Source organism: Hemitrygon akajei, chromosome 6 (genome assembly GCF_048418815.1).
Source record: "Hemitrygon akajei chromosome 6, sHemAka1.3, whole genome shotgun sequence".
In the NCBI taxonomy this organism is placed as follows: Eukaryota; Metazoa; Chordata; class Chondrichthyes; order Myliobatiformes; family Dasyatidae; genus Hemitrygon; species Hemitrygon akajei.
Genome location: NC_133129.1, coordinates 152,781,398 through 152,801,014, shown reverse-complemented (window position 1 = coordinate 152,801,014; position 19,617 = coordinate 152,781,398). Strand labels below are relative to the sequence as shown.

At 40.3% G+C, this 19,617-nt stretch overlaps 1 protein-coding gene across 2 annotated transcripts in view; it reads left to right on the top strand.

Annotated features, from left to right (window-relative positions):
• Nucleotides 1-7,609: 7,609 nt before the first annotated feature.
• lrp5 (low density lipoprotein receptor-related protein 5) overlaps nt 7,610-19,617 on the top strand; it is a 223,274-nt gene continuing 211,266 nt past the window's right edge. For both annotated transcript variants that reach the window (XM_073049585.1, XM_073049584.1), the window contains exon 1: nt 7,610-7,813. In XM_073049585.1, coding sequence (XP_072905686.1) covers nt 7,759-7,813 — 55 coding nt within the window. In that variant the 5' untranslated portion in view covers nt 7,610-7,758. The remainder of the gene's footprint in view (nt 7,814-19,617) is intronic.

Below are 19,617 nucleotides of genomic sequence, written 5' to 3'. Positions count from 1 at the left end.
AAAGGACTCTCCTTCCTTTTGATTCCACTTATGAAACTAGAACGTTCTGCAATCAACAAAGTTCAAAGTACATTTATTATCAAAGGATGAATACATTATACAACCTTGAGATTTGTCTCCTTATAGGCAGACACGAAACAAAGAAACCCAAAAGAACCCATTGAAATTACCCAATTTCCCTCGGGATCAATAAAGTATGTCTGTCTGTCTGAAAAAAGACTATCAAACACCCAACAGAGAGAAAAAAAAAATCATGCAAACAATAAAAGTAAGCATATAACTTCAGAAAGGAAGTTTTATGAAAGATACAAAGCCAGGAATCTCTACAGCCAGAACAGGCCGCCTTCTCAGCTCATCGCAAAGCCAAATAAACCTTGTGAGGCCATAGGCATGAAGTCAGGCATCACTGCAGACGGCTTCGACCACAGCCTCAGTTCAGAGCAAAGCTGAGCATCAAGCAGAATCAGGCAGAGCGGGCCCTCGCCTCCGCTCCAGTCCCAATGCCCTCACCTTTTCAATCTGGCCTGGCACTTAAATCATCCAAACATCGAGTTGTGCCTAAATAATCGGGCAAAGGTACCTAAATGTGCTGAGAGAGGGAAAGAAATGCAAGGAAAAATCAACCCTATAATTAACAAGATCATCATGGTAAAACATACTCTTTCTGGAAAGTAGAACTGATCAATGAACACTAAATGAATCTACCTCTTGTTTAAATGATCTAGACTGTAACATTTCAGTGTAGAAGACACCAGAGATTCACTATCCTTTGCAAGATGAAATTCATTGCTCACCTCAGTTTTAGGGGATCACCTTCTTGTTTATGTTCCCTCATTCAAGACTCTCCCAGTGGTGGGAATATCTCAGTATCTACTCCATCAATATCTACTCCAAATCCCTTAGTAATTTATCACTTCAGTCACGTCACCCGAAATTCTTCTAAATTCCGAAGAAAAGCTGATTGTGGACTTCAGAAAGGGTAGGATGAGGGACCACAAACCAATCCTCATGGAGGGATCGGAAGTGGAGAGAGCGAGCATTTTCAAGCTCCTGGATGTCAGTATCTCTGAGGATCTAACCTGACCCCAACATATCAATGCAGCTATAAAAAAGGCAAGGCAGTGGCTACATTAGGAGCTTGAGAAGATTTGGTTTGTTAACTCAAATACTTGAAAACTTCTACAGATATACTGTGGAGAGCAGGCTGCATCACTGTCTGGTATGGGGGCGGGGGGCTACTGCACAGCATTGAAAGAAGCTATAGAAAGTTGTAAAATTAGTCCGCTCCATCTTGGGTACTAGCCTTCATAGTATCAAAGACACCTTCAAGGAGTAGTGCCTCAGAAAGTCGACGTCCATTATTAAGGACCCCCATCACCCAGGACATGCCCTCTTCTCATTGTTACCATCAGGAAGGAGGTACAGAAGCCTGAAGGCACACACTCAATGATTCAGGAACATCTTCTTCCCCTCTGCTATCTGGTTTCTAAAACGACATTGAACCCATGAAGACTACCTCACTTCTATTATTTCTGTTTTTGCACTATTTTTAATTTAACTATGTACATATATACATACTTACTATAACTGACTTACTTTTCTCCCTATATTACCATGTATTGCATTGCACTCCTGCTGCTAAGTTTAACAAATTTCACGACATATGCCAGTGATATTAAACCTGATTCTGATTCTGAATACAGATCCATTTGCTTTAGCTACTCATGATAAGTTGCCCTTCTCATCCCAGGAATTAGCCTACGGAGTCATTGTTGGACTGCTTCCACCACTTGTATGTCTTTTCTTAAATAAGGGACAATAATCACAATAGTCTAGGCGTGGCTTCTCAAACACTCTATATAATTGTAATAATACTTCCATATAATCCCTTCGCTTTTAAAGGCCAATATTCCATTTGTATTCTAAATTACTCTTCACATCTACCTGGTAATCTAAGTACTCCAAGTCTTGCAAATGTAATTTTCAGGTCACTAAATACAGTGAGCTCTCCTTACAAGTATGCAAATTAAGCTTCTTCAACAATGCAAGTTCAGTGCTTCTCCGTGCTATTCAGATCCGACGTTCTGAAGTGATTCACACCCTTATATTTGCATATGCGTAATGGAATGGCATCACGTGTGCATGCTTTGTTGGTGTTGCTGAAAGTTCGGCAATTATTGCCCTTCCCTACTCCACCTGCTGTTGAGGTGGTGGCAACCTGCAATTTTGAACAGCCACTGCCACACAGCTCTGTTCATGCGACTGAAGGAACCGTTCTAAGTGTCTGTGGTGCATTTTGTAGATGGCACACATGGTAGCCACACTTACATTGTGATGGAGGGAGTAAGTTATTTATTGGCACTGTTGTCTTCACAATGTTAAACTGCTCAAACCCACAATCCCTGCCACATGCCCGTGGTCTTATTCTTAATCTATGTGAACACTATTAGTTTGAAATACTTTTCGAAGTTACTCACCATCCTGAGTTGAACATGATTTTAAAAAATTAAGTTTACAGAACACAACTGAACGGCTTTGGTCTGAGCAATCTTCCTATCACAGTTTTTATTCGTTTCAAGGTCAAATAAGTAATTACAAAGCACCTAACAATCCAATATACTGGTTTATAATTGGACTCCAATTTGTGGTGTACTTTATATTTTAAAGTGCACCACAAATTACAGTCCAATTATTTTATATTATATAATATTTCAGAAGAAAAATAGAAAAGGTGTTGTGAGTGGTGTTATTTATTCCACCTACCCTCAAATTCCCAAGGCACAAACACTGAAACTAATGCACTCTAAATAATCAGGCAAAGGTACCTAAATTAAAACAAAATATGCTGAGAGAAGGAAAGAAATGCAAAGAAAAATCAACCCTATAATTAACAAGATCATCATGGGAAAACGTACTCCTTCTGGAAAGTAGAACTGATCAATGAACACTATATTTATAACAACTGTTTGTTTTAGATTTTACCAATGTTATTTAACTCCTAGCTTACAGTCATAGGAAACTCTGGTATGGCAGTCACTGCTGGGAAATTGGTTTATTAGTGTCACCTGTACCGAGGTACAGTGACAAACTTGTCTTGCATACAGATCCATTTTTTACAACAGTGCGTTGAGGTTCAAAGTTCAAAGCACAAAGTAAATTTTAATATCAAAGTATATATGTCACCATATACAACCCTGAGATTCATCTTCCTGCAGGCATACACAGCTAATCTATATAACAGTAACTATAACAGGATCAATGAAAGTGCAAAAGCAAATATAAATAAAAAGTAATAACAAGACCATGAAATAACAAGATAAGGAGTCCTTAAAGTGGGTATGCAGTAAAACAAAGAGTATGTTACAGTTATAGGGCAGGCTCAGCTCAGGTAGACAATCTATATAATAGTATTGAGCATATAGCTTCTAGACAGGTTCACATATGGAAATTTCAAACCTGTAGAGATGTTTAAGATCTTGGAAAATAGAGCCTACTTATTTCTATAACTTCTCTACTACTAGCAAGATGTAGTTTTTCAGCTTTGAACAAGTACCACTACATAGCATAAGCATTTTCACAGCATTCGTGGAGGAAAATGCATTAATTTTCAGTTCAAAGGTGAAACAAAACTTTCTAATGAGTGGAGGCTATCTATGTCCTTTCCATAGATTATTGATTGATTTAGGCTGGTGAAAAATATTTTGTAATCATTACAGATACAATGCATGTTAAAAGTCAGATTCTTTGTCTGACATTCAAAATTGGATGAGCAACAGTATTGGGAAATATTGTTCTTGGCCTTCATTATAGTCTCCATTTCCATATTACTGATTTAGTGCCTCTCTTTGGCAACTACTTTCTAATGAACCAGACTGTCTGAAGTCTTGGTGTCAAATATGATGCCAAGTAAAACTTCTACTGCATATCTCAGACATTATTTAAGGCCACTCACCCACAGCATTATAAAAATTGCTCAGACATGCCTTGCCTCAGCTCATCTGCTAATAAAACCTTCATGCTGCTGTTGCCTTTAGTTTACCTATTCCAAAAGTATCTTATTTGAGCATCTTATTCTACCCTCAATAAATTAATTTCCCCAAGGTTTTGCTATGCATCTCTTTAGAACTGTAAAGATCTGTTCACTTTTCACTCTTGTGCTTGATGTCCTAAATTAGGTTACACCTACACTAGACCGGATAATTTTGAAAATGTCATTTTTGCGTAAATCGATAGGCGTCCACACCAAGCGTTTTTGAAAGTACCTCCGTCCACATTAAAACGGGTATTTGGGCAAATCTCCTCCTACAGGGCATGCGCAGGACACATCTACAGAAAACAAGCGACATGTTTGGTGTCGAATCTCACCGTGAAAGACTTGGTGTGCATCTGTGAAGTTACAGACTAGAAAAACTTAAAAGGAAATTGCCAAACAATGGACAGCTGTTGGCTCTCGCGCAGGAGGACTTAAAACTAAAAAAAAAATTCTAGAGCATATGGAGGCAACTGACAGGGAGTTCACAGACAGTATGATCTGGCTGACGACGAACATTGAGAAACTGACTAGCTGTTGCATTAATAAAGCACCTTGTTAAACGTACAAAACATGTCTGCATCAGTGTTACCTTGTATTTCCATACAATGTTACATTAGGCTGTTACACACACATCTATTGTCAGAGAAGTACTTGCATAAATAGGTAAACCACCTTCATATGAGCAAGGACAGAAAACAGGGCAAAGTGAGTATACTTATTTATTCAGTAAGTTATGGGTCGAAGTATTTGGTGAGTACATTTCTAACTCTTCTGGCTTCAGCCTTGTTGCCGTCTGTTCTGAAATTGTTAGGTTGCGTTCAAGAAAACAATGAAATGGTGTACTGCCGTCACCATCTGTTCTGGCATGACAGCCTTTTTAGATTTCTCTGGTTACCCCGTCCATACTGCTCTGCCCAATCTGGCGTTTTCAAATTTATACACTCTGGAGGCCGTTTTAGAAAAGCTCCATTTTTGGGGGAGGAAAATGCCGTTTCAGTGTGGATGGAGGGTCAAAACGAAGAGAAAAAGCTTCGGTTACAGATTTATCCAGTCTAGTGTGGACGTAGCCTTAGCTTCCATTTAAGCAAAGCCTCCATAATTTTACATGCGATACACACAAAATGCTGGAGGAACTCAGCAGGCCAGGCAGCATCTATGGAAAGGAGTAAGTAGTTAATGTTTCAGGCTGAGACCTTTCATCAGTATTCTTTTCCATAGATGCTGCCTGGCCTGCTGAGTTCCTTCAGCATTTTGTGTGTGTTGTTTGGATTTCTGGCATCTGCAGATTTTCTTGTCTTTGTGTTACTATTTTATGTACTTTTGGGACCAGTGCCATTTCAACATCTCCACTTTCTTAGAAATTTGAACAGATTTAGTATGTCAACTAAAACTCTGACCAATTTCCATAGATGCACAGTGGAAAGTATCGTGTCTGGTTGCATCATGACTTGCTTATTGGAAACACCAAGAGGATATAGCCCAGTCCATCACAAAAAATGCTCTCCACACCACTGAGAACATCTACAAGAAAGCAGCATCTATCATGAAGGGCCCTCATCATCAAGGTCATGCTGTCTGTGGGAAGAAGGTGCAAGAGCCCTAGGTTCCACAACACCAGGTTCAGGAAATTATTACCCTTCAAGCATTAGACTCCTGAAATAGAGAGGTTAACTTCCCTCACCTCAGCACTGATTTCACAACATATGGACCCACTTTCAAGGACTCTACAACTTATGTTCTTCATGTTATTTATTTATATATTGTTCTTTTTTTGCATTTGCACAGTTTATCTTCTGCGTGTCAGCATTTGTGTGTATTTTTTTATTGATTCCATTGTATTGCTTTGTTCTGCTGTGAATGCCTGCAAAAATGAATCTCAGGGAAGTACATGGTGACACATATCTACTTCCATATTAAATTTATTTCTAACTTTGAAATGCCTCTGTCGTCTCATCCATATTCAGCTACATCTGCTCTCTCTGTAACTTCCCTCCCTTCTCTTCCCGGCTTTATTGTGTTCCTTTCTGTCAATCTCTTTGACTGAGCTTTTAGATATTTGAAACTTGAATAATCATGCATTTATGTGGTACCTGGTCCGTCCCTCCCAGTGCGTCTAAAAACATACCAGATCCAACAAATACTTCAGGAGAGGTAATTTCTGCAATGGAGAAAAAACTTCTTAATGTAGCTTGGCGTGGAACTGTTTGATAAATACTTTTGAAGTTCCTTGAGATTTCAGCTACTAAAGGGTGCAATTCCTCATAAAGCAGGTTCCTAATTTTAGCCAGGGAGAGGCTGACTGGAGTTGAGTTACTTTCTCTGGTGAGCAAAAAGTTGAATGAAACATATTGATCTTCACATCATGTAGTAAGAAGTCATAGAGTCAAACAGAGCAAAGCAGATAATTGTTTTAAATAATTTCCCTGGAGAGAATAACTAACTGCTCCATCTGAGTCACACTTCCACATTACTGTTGCGAAATGCTGCCAGACACCGGAACACGAACAAAACCCTAGTTTTAATGAAAGAAAATGGATCAGGTGAATTAAAACGGACAAAGTAAAATATTGTTCAACATTTCCGAGTTAAAAATCACCTGGTAGAAGGGTGTCCAGATGAACATCTCGTTACTATATGTAAACTAAAATGAAGTTGCGGACATTTATTTCTGATTTTTCATAAGTCGCATACAAATGTCTCTTTCCCCAGGTGAAATAGCAAATGAAGCAAGACATCAGTACATGTACAATTGAACGTATGCAGCGGCACGGTTGTGGTCGTTTGGGTTGAAATGGGCAGCTCTACATCCACACGTTGGTAAAAGCTGCTTGGGTACGAAATTTTGGATGAAACATTTCTGGAGTATTTAAACAAAGAAAAATAGTCGTCAGTGCGATATATTTTCAAAGTTTCAATGGGCCAGATTCCGTGAAGGTGCGAGTTGCCCATCATAGTTGAACAAAGATAATTTGCTGTTTGCCTTGACACCAACTGGTGGCAGTATTTTTTCCCATGTATTTCCAGGCGAACGTTGAGGTATTTAGCTAATTTTTTGCAACAAAAAGCACCCACATATAGGCAATCGTTCAATTTGCCTGGCTCGTATCCCTATCTTTACTATCTAGGAGAAGTTACAGGCGGAAACATTCACGTCAGAGGTTTTTCTTGTTTTCGATCGTTGAGCACCTACTTGTTCAAAAACACTTGTGGAAATACTTTTCTTTCCCGGGGCATAATTGATTTTCAACGCGCGTCTGCAAACTGATCATATGAGAAGAAGTATAAAACTACTTGTAATGTAACGTGAGCGCAATCGTTCGCTCTACTTTAGCGACACTCTTTCAGACGATCCTATGGCAAAGAGCCAAATCGACACATTCTTCAGGTCAGCCGAACTTCTGTTTGGAGAGGAGGGAGGACAGGGAGCCGAGAATGTCCCGCCTTCTCTCGCTTGCTACTGGCCGGATGGGAGTCAGTGATTTCGCAGCATGAAAGGGCAAGCGTGCGGGGCTCATCGGATGATTGGCTAAGGAGTGCTGTCAATCAGAACGAGTGGCTGGGCTTCCGTTGGCGAGTTCGGTAGTGGTTGGGGGGAGGGAGGGAAAAGTTGTCCAGCGGGGACAGAGCTGGCGACAGGGTAGCGAGCGAAGGCGATCTTGTGTGCGGTGGTACATTGTAACTATGTGGCCCGAGTGAAGCACTTTCACTTCTTTTTCCAGCTACAAATGGAGACTCTGTTACTGACGCTGATCGCCTTTCGCCACTGTCTGACTGCAACAGGTAGGTGTGGGTTGCGTGTCTGTTGTCCAACTGGGTGTTGTTATCTCTGATCTTACCGGGGGCTCTGCATTGTTGTTTCATTGCATTTCTATTTGTAGTAGTTGCAAGTTTTAGGGAAATAAACTACTTCCAAGTGTTGTGTGGCAACGCAAAAAAAAGTTTCCAGACTGCTATCACTGCAAAGCGAGTTATTTTTCTTCAAAATGCGTGAAAGATCGAAATCCTTCTGATTACATATTCACAGTTGGTCTTAAGTAGATTTTAGTAACACTATAGAGCTTGAGTAGTAAATGCTAAACTGTGTTTTAGTTAAATTGAAGTAGGTTACATTTGCAAAAAAGCTTCTATGAAAACATAAATTATTCTAAGGCCGCGGATACAGGCGTTCAAGACGTGTCGGGTGTCACCTGGTAGTGTTCTGAAAAGTTTGTCAAAATGTATCTCGCGACCGATGTAAAATTAGTATTTGCAACGTATAATGGAGCAAGCACCAAGTCTTCACAAGAGTGGAATTTGTATGTGCGATTGCTGGCATTTTACTTGGTTTAGTACGATCACCTCCTTTATTTAATGTCTGTGTGAATGTATTTATAGTGCGATATTTCTGTTCTGGAAAATGACATCTGTACAATTTCAAGAAGTAGTGAGTTTCAAACTGTTAGCGAATCGGGATAGTTAATGAACAATCTTAGGTGGACAGAAGCTAAAGATAAGCTCACAGTTTTTCCACGAAATGTGGACTTTTTTTACATGTGTGTAGTGAACACGTTGAAACTAAACACTGAAAAATTGGAATGGGAAAACTCAGGGGAAGTAAACAATTCTTAATAAAAATGTACCAAGAATGGGAATTCATGCCCAGAGAGCTCCTAGAGAAAATTAAAATATTTACTAATTACTTGCGCTGAGCTCCCCCGATCCAGGCTTTTCCGTTTAAACCCAGTTTTTCATGTAATTTTTGATACAACAAAGTGCAGTGCAATTCCTTTCTAAACTTTGTGTCTCCAATGAGTGTGTTCATTTTAAAGGATGGGTTTGATTAACTTGAAATACCAGTTAAGACATTCTCTTTAAATTTCAATGCATTGCAACTTCAGATGCATCAAACTGAAAAATATTCAATGATCAGTTCCAATGATCTAATTTTTAAACTATTGTTCATCTTTAAAATCTAAATATGCATTTGTTTAACATTTACAATTAGGAAATATGGAATAGTAAATTATAGAATTGGTATTCTAAACGTTATTGGATGTATATGCAGTGATATGCCAAATGTTCTAAACTATTGTATTAGGAAGATTTAAATTTATTCATTTGAGGAGGATTTGGCTATGTTCTGAATATATATGTGTGATCCAGAGATTTAAGTACTCTATTTGTAACTTAGTCCAACTTTTGAGAAAGCTTACTTTCTGTGTATTAATACTTAAAACTGAATAATTGGTATGTTTTTGGCGATCATTTTACTCACATCTGTCTATAGCAAGCTTCTCTTTTGTCATAGTTTGGTAATACTGGGAGGTATTACAGAATTGCCTCATTTGTAGACGAGACTGTTTCAAAACTAGAGCACGTTAGCCTTTTAAAATTATATATTTCTTTTTAAAGTGACTATCCACATCACAAAGATGAATAGACATTTTTTTCTCATTTAATTGTACTGAGTGGTTATGTAATAATGAAAACTTGAATTATCAATGCATAATTCCATGTGGGCAATGGAACAATGCAGACATGTTAGTTTTCTGATTATGTAATGAATTATTTCAGAATTTAAAGAGACCAAAATGGCATGGTGAACTTACTTAGCAAACTTACTGACTCCAGGTAGATTCCATGATTGTTTCTCCATTTTGTGCCCAGCAAGATAATCTCAGTTGGACAGTGACAATTAGATTGGCTTTGGGAAGAGAAAAGAAAGCTGGAAGCAGCAATGGTCAGCATGCAGTTACTAGACTATTGTAAACAGCCATATGGTTCATTCATGTTTCTTGTGAATGGAAATTTAATGCCCTTCATTGGTCTGGCAGATACGTGACCCTAAACCCACTAGTATAGTTGATTATCGACTGCCCTCTGAAATAGTCAAGTTATATGAAAAACTACGACTTTGAATCATAATAATTAAACTGATGGATCATTTGACGTGAATGTGGGCACTGGATTCACACACAATAGTGTTGCTGTTCACCCAGCCAACCCTTGTAAAAATTATGTGAACAAACTTCTGGAGAAAGGCTCTAAATTGGGAGTTGGGCAACAGGCTGACACTATCATAGTGGCAAAATTATTTATTTTAGCCGATGTCTCACATTTCTTCGTCTTAATCCCTGACTCCATCCTGAATCATTGGTAGAATGTGTCTATAATGATATGGAGTTTGGAAGGGGTGGCACTGGGAGTCCTTAATGTTGATTTTAGACGCAATAAGGTATCATAAGGTATGGCTTTAATACGTGCAAGAAACTCTTCTCGTTACTGCTTACCACCCTCACTCAACTGTTCGATCATAACTTGTTACTGTTGACCAACATTTGGAAGGAGCACGTGAACTTTTTTTATTATTATATATTGCAGCCACTGCTACTGCAAATACAACAAATTTCGGGATATATGCTGGTGATACTAAACCTGATTCTTATTCTGAAGCAGCAAGAACACAATGTATTTTCAGTGGGGATTTCATTGTTCACTTCTAAGAACAGTTTGATAGCACCACTGAACTGGCTGCATTCTGAAGAATAGAGCTGCTGTGGTGGGTTGCCAGTAGGTGATGAGTGAACAACATGAGAAGTAAACCAAACTGTCCTGGTCCTCACTTAGCTTCCTTCTGCAGATGATCTGTCTACCATAAGATAGGTAGGAGTGTTCAAACCAAGGGCAACCTCCTTCATATGCTGTGGCATTTACATCATGCATAATGGGATTTTTTTTGGGAACCAGTTTATCATCTCAGATTTGGGCATCCATGAAGTAGCAGCAGAAATGCATTCTTCCACAGTCTGTAAACTCATGTATGTTTATCGCATTACCACCACTGTTTATTAGAGAATGCAGAAGGACATGCCAGGATCAGCAACAGGTGCATCAAAGAATGAAATACCAAATGGGCAAAGCAACAACATAACACTGCAAGGAGCACACTGCTTCAGACTCCAACAGATTTGGTCCAAATGTGTAAAACAGTTGATTTCTAGAGAAAGATGTGTGGGAATAAATTCATCTTTTGACAGATTGACATCAATAAGCCCTGGTTAAAGTGAGGTCCATGGAAATCAGAGAAAACCTTTCTATTTGCTGGGGAATAATACCATTGGAAGATGGTTGTGCTTGTTAGAAGTTAGTCATTTCTACTCCAATTCATCACTCTAGATGTTTTTCAGGATAGTTTCTAGAGACAGCCATCCACAGTTGTGTCTTCAGTGAGATCATGTAAGAATTTCAGAAGACGAAATGTTTGCTAATTATTCAATTCCATTTACAATTCTGCAGAAATCCATACAGCTTTTATCTGTAAACAGTAAGACCAAGATAGCATTCAAATGAGGACTGATAAAAAAAGAATAATTTTCACCCCCAATAAAAGCAATTTTTGCTGAGAGAGAATCAACTCATCTACAGATGGCGACAGCAATGTCACTGAAAGTCAGTCCTTCAGTATAAATATCCTGGTGATCAGCAGTAACCAGTACCTTAAATGGACAAATATTGTGGTTTCCAGAGAATGGTCAAAGGCTACTTACTTTTGGATGACTTGCATTCAGTCTCCCCAAAGCCTTTATGTCATTTCAAGTCACAGATAGACTGAGGAAGTGTGCAAGATGAAAGGCAGGTAGAGCCAGGTTGAGGGGGTGTGCAGGGGCAGGGTTGGGAAAACTGGCAAGGGGTTGGGAACCAGAGCAGAAAATGGAGGGTTTGAGAGAAAGGTAGACATAATACCATAAGATGCAGGAGCAGAATTAGTCCATTCAGCTCATCAAGTCTGCTCTGCCATTCCATCATGGCTGATTTATTATTCCTCTTAACCCTCATTCTCCTGCCTTCTCTCTATAACCTATCAACCTCCACTTTAAGTATACTCAATGACTTGGCCTCCACAGCTGCCTGTGGCAATGCATTCCACACGTTCACTTCCTTCTGGCTAAAGAAATTCATCTCTGTTCTAAGTGGATGACCTTCTAGTCTGAGACTACGGCCTCTTGTCCTAGACTCAACCACTATAGGAAACATCTTCCCTATATCTACTCTATCCAGACCTTTCAATGAGATATACTTTCATTCTTCTAAGCTCCAGCAAGTACAGCCCCATAGCTATTACCACTCCACAGATGTTAACCTGTTCATTCCTAGAATCATTCCAGTGAGCCTCCTCTGGATCCTTTCCAATGCCACCAAATCTTTAGATAAGGGGTACATAACTGCTTGCAGTACTCTGGTATGGCCTGACCAATTCCTTATTAAGCCTTAGCATTACATCCTTACTCTTGTATTCCAGTCCTCTTGAAATAAATATTAACATCACATTTACCTTCCTTACCACTGACTCAACCTGTAAGGTAACCTTTAGGGAATCCTGGACAAGGACTGTCAGGTCCATTTGCACCTCTGATTTTTGATTTTTTTCTCCCCGTTTAGAAAATAGTCTCTGTCTTTATTTCCTCTACCAAAATGCATGACTACATTCTTCCCTACACTATATTCCGTTTACCACTTCTTTGCCCATTCTCCCAATCTGCCTTAAGTCAGGGGTTCCCAACCTGGGTCTATGGACACCTTGCTTAATGGTATTGGTCCATGGCGTAAAAGAAGGTTAGGAACTCACGGTCTACATTGTTCTGCTTCCTCAACACTATTTGCCCCTTCCACCTATCTTTTTATTGTTGACAAACTTGTCCATAAAGCCATCAATTCTGTCATCCAAATCATTGACATACAACATAAAAAGAAGCGGCCCCAACTCTGACCTCTGTGGAATACTACTAGTCACTAGCAGCCAACTAGAAAAGGCCCCCTTCTTCCTATTCTTTGTCTCCTGCCAGTCTGCCAATCTTCTATACATGCTAGTATTTTTCCTGCAATATCGTGGTCTCTTATCTTGTTAAGTGTGGCATTTTGTGAAAGGCCTTCTGAAAATCCAACATCTGCTGTCTGTCCTTTGGCTATCTTGCCTGTTATTTCCTGAAAGAATTTCAACAGATTTGTTAAGCAAGATTTCCCCTTAAGGAATCCATGGTAACTTCAGTCTATTTTATCATTTGCTTCCAAGTACCCTGAAACCTCATCCTTAATAATGGACTCTAACATCTTCTCAACTACTGAGATCAGGCTAACTGGCCTATAATTTCCTTTCTTCTGCCTCCCTCACTTCTTAAAGAGTAGAGTGATATTTGCAATTTTCCAGTCTGCCAGAACCATCCCAGAATCTAGTGATTCTTGAAAGATTATTACTAATGCCTCTACAATCTCTTCAGTTACCTCTTTCAGAACCCCGGGGTGCATTCCATCTGGTCTAGGTGATTTATTACCTTCAGACCTTTCATCTTCCCAAGCACCTTAGAACCATAGAACATTACAGCACAGAAACAGGCCTTTTGGCCCTTCTTGGCTGTGCCGAACCATTTTTCTGCCTAGTCCCACTGACCTGCACCTGGGCCATATCCCTCCAAACCCGTCTCATCCATATACGTGTCCAAGTTTTTCCTAAATGTCAAAAGTGAGCCCGCATTCATCACTTCATCTGGCAGCTCGTTCCACACTCCCACCACTCTCTGCGTGAAGAAGCCCCCCTAATGTTCCCTTTAAACTTTTCCCCCTTCACCCTTAACCCATGACCTCTGGTTCTTTTCTCCCCTAGCCTCAGTGGAAAAAGCCTGCTTGCATTCACTCTATCTATACCCATCATAATTTTATACACCTTTATCAAATCACCCCTCATTCTCCTACGCTCCAGGGAATAAAATCCTAACCTATTCAACCTTTCTCTGTAACTCAGTTTCTCAAGTCCCGGCAACATCCTTGTAAACCTTCTCTGCATTCTTTCAACCTTATTAATATCCTTCCTGTAATTAGGTGACCGAAACTGGACACAATACTCCAAATTTGGTCACACCAATGTCTTATACAAGCTCACCATTACATTCCAACTCTTATACTCAATACTTTGATATATAAAGGCCAATGTACCAAAAGCTCTCTTTACGACCCTATCCACCTGTGACGCCACTTTTAGGGAATTATGTATCTGTACTCCAATATCCCTCTGTTCTACTGCACTACTCAGTGCCCTACCGTTTACCTTGTATGTTCTACCTTGGTTTGACCTTCCGAAGTGCAATACCTCACACTTGTCTGCATTAAACTCCATCTGCCATTTTTCAGCCCATTCCTCCAACTGGTCCAAATCCCTCTGCAAGCTTTGAAAACCTTCCTCACTGTCCACTACACCTCCAATCTTTATGTCATCAGCAAATTTGCTGATCCAATTTGCCACATTGTCATCTAGATCATTGATATAGATGACAAATAACAATGGACCCAGCACTGATCCCTGTGGCACACCACTAGTCACAGGCCTCCACTCAGAGTAGCAATCCTCCAATACCACTCTCTGGCTTCTTCCATTGAGCCAATGTCTAATACAATTTACTACCTCTCCATGTATACCTAGCGACTGAATCTTCCTAACTAACCTCCCATGCGGGACCTTGTCAAAGGCCTTTCTGAAGTCCATGTAGACAACATCCACTGCCTTCCCTTCATCCACTTTCCTGATAACCTCCTTGAAAAACTCTAATAGATTGGTTAAACATGACCTACCACGCACAAAGCCATGCTGACTTTCTAATAAGTCCCTGTCTATCCAAATACTTGTAGATCCTATCTCTTACTATTCCTTCCAGTAGTTTACTTACTACCGATGTCGTACTTACCGGCCTATAATTTCCCGGCTTACTTTTTGAGCCTTTTTTAAACAACAGAACTACATGAGCTATCCTCCAATCCTCCGGCACCTAACCCGTGGATATCGACATTTTAAATATTTCTGCCAGGGCCCCTGCAATTTCAACACTAGTCTTCTTCAAGGTCCGAGGGAAAACCCTGTCAGGTCCTGGGGATTTATCTACTCTGATTTGCCTCCAGACAGCAAGCACCTCCTCCTCTTAAATCTGTATAAGTTCCATGACCTCCCTACTTGTTTGCCTCCATTCCAGTTTCCTTAGTAAATACAGATGCAAAAAACCCATTTAATATCTCTCCCATTTCTTTTGGTTCCATGCATAGCCGACCACTCTGATCTTCAAGAGGACCAATTTTATCCCTTACTATCCTTTTGCTCTTAATATACCTGTAGAAGCTCTTAGGATTATCCTTCACCCTGACTGCCAAAGCAACCTCATGTCTTCTTTTAGCCCTCCTGATTTCTTTCTTAAGTATTTTCTTACTCTTTTTATACTCCTCAAGCATCTTGTTTCCTCCCTGTTGCCTATACACGTTATACATCTCTCTCTTCTTCTTTTTCAGAGTTGCATTATCCCTCGAGAACCAAGGTTCCTTATTCTTGTTCATTTTGCCTTTAGCCCTGACAGGAACATTGAAACTCTACACTCTCAACATTTCTCCTTTGAAGGCCTCCCACTTACCAATTACATCCTTGCCAGAGAACAACCTGTCCCAATCTACGCTTTTTAGATCCTTTCTCATTTCTTCAACTTTGGCCTTTTTCCAGTTTAGGACTTCAAACCGAGGACCAGATTTATCATTATTCATGATCAAGTCGAAACTAATGGTGTTATGATCACGGGAACCAAAGTGTTCCCCTACACACACTTCAGTCACCTGCCCTAACTCATTTCCTAATAGGAGATCTAATATTGCATCCTCCCTAGTTGGTACATCTATATATTGATTTAGAAAACCACAACCAAAGGAGTTGAATGACTTCAGACCTGTTGCCTTGACGTCGCACGTTATGAAGACCATGGAGCGGCTGATAATACAGAATCTGAGGCCACAAACCAGGCACGCCCAGGATCCTCGTCAGTTTGCGTATAAGGAGAAGGTGGGAGTGGAGGATGCTATCACGTATTTGCTGCACAAATCACTCTCTCACCTAGAGGGGGTCAGTTGTGCTGTGAGGATTACATTCCTTGACTTCTCTAGTGCCTTTAACACCATCCAGCCCAAGATCTTAAGGCACAAACTAACGGAGATGGGAGTAGACTCTCACATGGTGGATTGGATAGTGGACTACTTGACAGATAGACCTCAGTATGTGCGGTTGGGAGACTGTAGGTCTGACACGGTGGTCAGCAGCACAGGAGCGCCGCAGGGAACCGTACTCTCTCCGGTCCTGTTCACCCTGTACACATCAGACTTCCAATATAACTCGGAGTCCTGCCATGTGCAGAAGTTCGCTGATGACACGGCCATAGTGGGGTGTGTCAGGAATGGACAGGAGGAGGAGTATAGGAAACTGATACAGGACTTTGTGATATGGTGCAACTCAAACTACCTGCGTCTCAATATCACCAAGACCAAGGAGATGGTGGTGGACTTTAGGAGATCTAGGCCTCATATGGAGCCAGTGATCATTAATGGAGAATGTGTGGAGCAGGTTAAGACCTACAAGTATCTGGGAGTACAGTTAGACGAGAAGCTAGACTGGACTGCCAACACAGATGCCTTGTGCAGGAAGGCACAGAGTCGACTGTACTTCCTAAGAAGGTTGGCGTCATTCAATGTCTGTAGTGAGATGCTGAAGATGTTCTATAGGTCAGTTGTGGAGAGCGCCCTCTTCTTTGTGGTGGCGTGTTGGGGAGGAAGCATTAAGAAGAGGGACGCCTCACGTCTTAATAAGCTGGTAAGGAAGGCGGGCTCTGTCGTGGGCAAAGTACTGGAGAGTTTAACATTGGTAGCTGAGCGAAGGGCGCTGAGTAGGCTACGGTCAATTATGGATAACTCTGAACATCCTCTACATAGCACCATCCAGAGACAGAGAAGCAGTTTCAGCGACAGGTTACTATCGATACAATGCTCCTCAGACAGGATGAAGAGGTCAATACTCCCCAATGCCATTAGGCTTTACAATTCTACCGCCAGGACTTAAGAACTTTTTAAAAGCTATTATTAATGCTTTTTGAGATAGTGATTTAGATGCATATCATATTTTTTACTGAGTTAAGTATTGTATGTAATTAGTTTTGCTACAACAAGTGTATGGGACATTGGAAAAAAAGTTGAATTTCCCCATGGGGATGAATAAAGTATCTATCTATCTATCTATCTATCTATCTAAGTAAAAGGAAGGTTTAGGAAGCTAAAATCAAACAGTGCCCTTGAGTATTATAAGGAAGTCAGAAAAGAACTCAAGGGAACTTGGAAAGCCAGGAGGGGTCATGAAAAGTCGCTGGCAAGTAGGATTACAGAGAATCCCAAGCAATCTATATATTTCATAAAGAGCAAGAGGATAACTAGAGGGCGTACAGGGTCACTAAGGATAAAGGAGATGTGCTTTGAAGCAGAGTATGTGGGTGAGATCCTAAATGAGTACTTTGTCATTGTATTTAGCAATGAAAAGGACATGGGGGATAGTGACAACAGTGGGGAGCGTGCTAATTTGCCAGGACATTTTGAGCTGAAGTAAGAGATAGGAAGAAGGATCTCTTTAAGAACATTAAGGTGGATAAGTTCCCAGAGTCTGCTGGGATACACCCCAGGTTACTGAGAAAGGCAAGATATGAAACTGCTGGGTCTTGATGAATATCTTAATGTCCTCTTTGGCCATAGGCGTGGTTCAAGAGCATTGGCGAGCAGCTTATGTTGTTCCATTATTCAGGAAGGAAAACAAGGATTATCCTGGAAATTATAAACCAGTGAGTCTTACATCATTTAGGAAACTTACTGGAGAGGATTCTTACAGATAGAATTCAAGAGCATTTGGATATCTATGGTCTAATAAGGGACATTTAGCATAGCTTTTTGCAGTGCCTGTCACACCTTACTAACTTTACTGAGTTTATTGTAGAGGTGTTGAAAGTGATTGATGAAGATACAGCTGTGGATATTGACTACATAGATTTTAGTAAGGTGTTTGACAAGGTCCCTCATGGGAGGTCTGTCCAGAAGATTAAGATGCGTGGGATCCACATTGAATTGGCTGTTTGGATTCAGAATTTGTTTGTCCATTCCTGACCGAGGGTCATAGTCAATAGGACTTATTCCGGCTGAAGGTCCATGACTAGTGATGTTTTACAGGGATCCGTACCAACAAGTAAGTTGTTACACTGGTTGATAAGGTGGTAAAGAAAACGTGCAGCTTGCTTGAGTTTAAGAGTGGGGACGTTATGTCGCAGCTTTATAAAATTCTAGTTAGGCCACCTCTGGAGTATTGTATTCAGTTGTGGTCACCACAATATAGGGAAGATATTGAGACTTTAGGGAGGTGCAGAAGATGTTCTGTTGAACGTAATACAGGGAATCTGCTATAAGAAGTTGGAGACACTTGGGTTGTTTTCTCTGGAGTGCCGAAAGCTAAGGGGAGAACTGATAGAAGTTTAAAAGAGGCATACAAAGACATCTGGTATCTTTTTCACAGGGTTGAAATGTTTAATACTGGAGGGCTTGCATTTAAGGTAAGAGAGTATATGTTCAAAGGAGATGTGCAGCGCAAGTTTTTTTTATACAGGGTGATTGATGGGTGACTGGAATGTGTTGTCTAGGTTGGTGGAGGCAAATACAATAAATGTGCTCAAGGAGCTCTTAGATAAATACATTAGTATACAGGAAAAGGGATGATGAGGACATTGTGCCGCCAGTTTAATGTACAGGTGTCCCCCACTTTACGAATGTTCGCTTTACGCCGCTTCGCTTTTTACAAAAGACCTACATTAGTAACCTGTTCTTGCATTACAAAGAGGATTTTCGCTTTTACAAAAACTTTTCCCATGTAAATTAATGGTTCTTCACTTTACACCATTTCAGCTTAAGAAAGGTTTCATAGGAACGCTTTACCTTTGTAAAGGGGGGTCACCTGTAGTTAGTTTGGCACAACATTGTGTGCTGAAGAGATGTTTCTGAGCTGTATTGTTTTCTGTTCTATCTTCCAAATTAAATGTTGACCCACAACCTATAATTAGGGCAGCACAGTAGGGTCGTGGTTAGCACAACACTTTACAGTACCAGCAACCCTCATTCAATTCCCACTGCTGCCTGTTAAGGAGTTTGTACGTTCTCCCTATGACTGCACGGGTTTCCTCTGGGTGCTCTAGTTTTCTCCCACAGTCCAAAGACATATTGGTTGGTAGGTTAATTGGTAAATTGTCCCATAATTAGGCTAGGGTTAAATTGGGGGTCACTGATGACTCTGCTCGAAGTGCTGGAAAGGCTGTATCTCAATAAAATGAAAAAACAAACTTAAAAATAATAAATAAGATTGTGAATGATATTCAGTAACTTGCTGAAGCACACTTGGATGAAGACACATAGACTGAACCAAAAGAATCATATGCTTTACTAATGTTACAAAGGTCTGGTCCGGTCTAACAAAGGCTATCAAAAGGAGTTTGTGAAAGGGGAGAGGGCTGAGTACAAAGATAATACATCTCCACTCCCTCTGTTCTTCAATTTGAGATTTCACTTCATCGAGGATCGAATGACAAGCAGCTCACAAGATAGAGGTGGTGTTGAAGTCACACTTACTGTCATTGGTATAAAAATAGAATTTTGGAGTTGCTTGAGACATCCTGCAAATGACAGATGGTCATCAGAATTAATAGTATATGGAGAGGAGGGAAATCTATAGT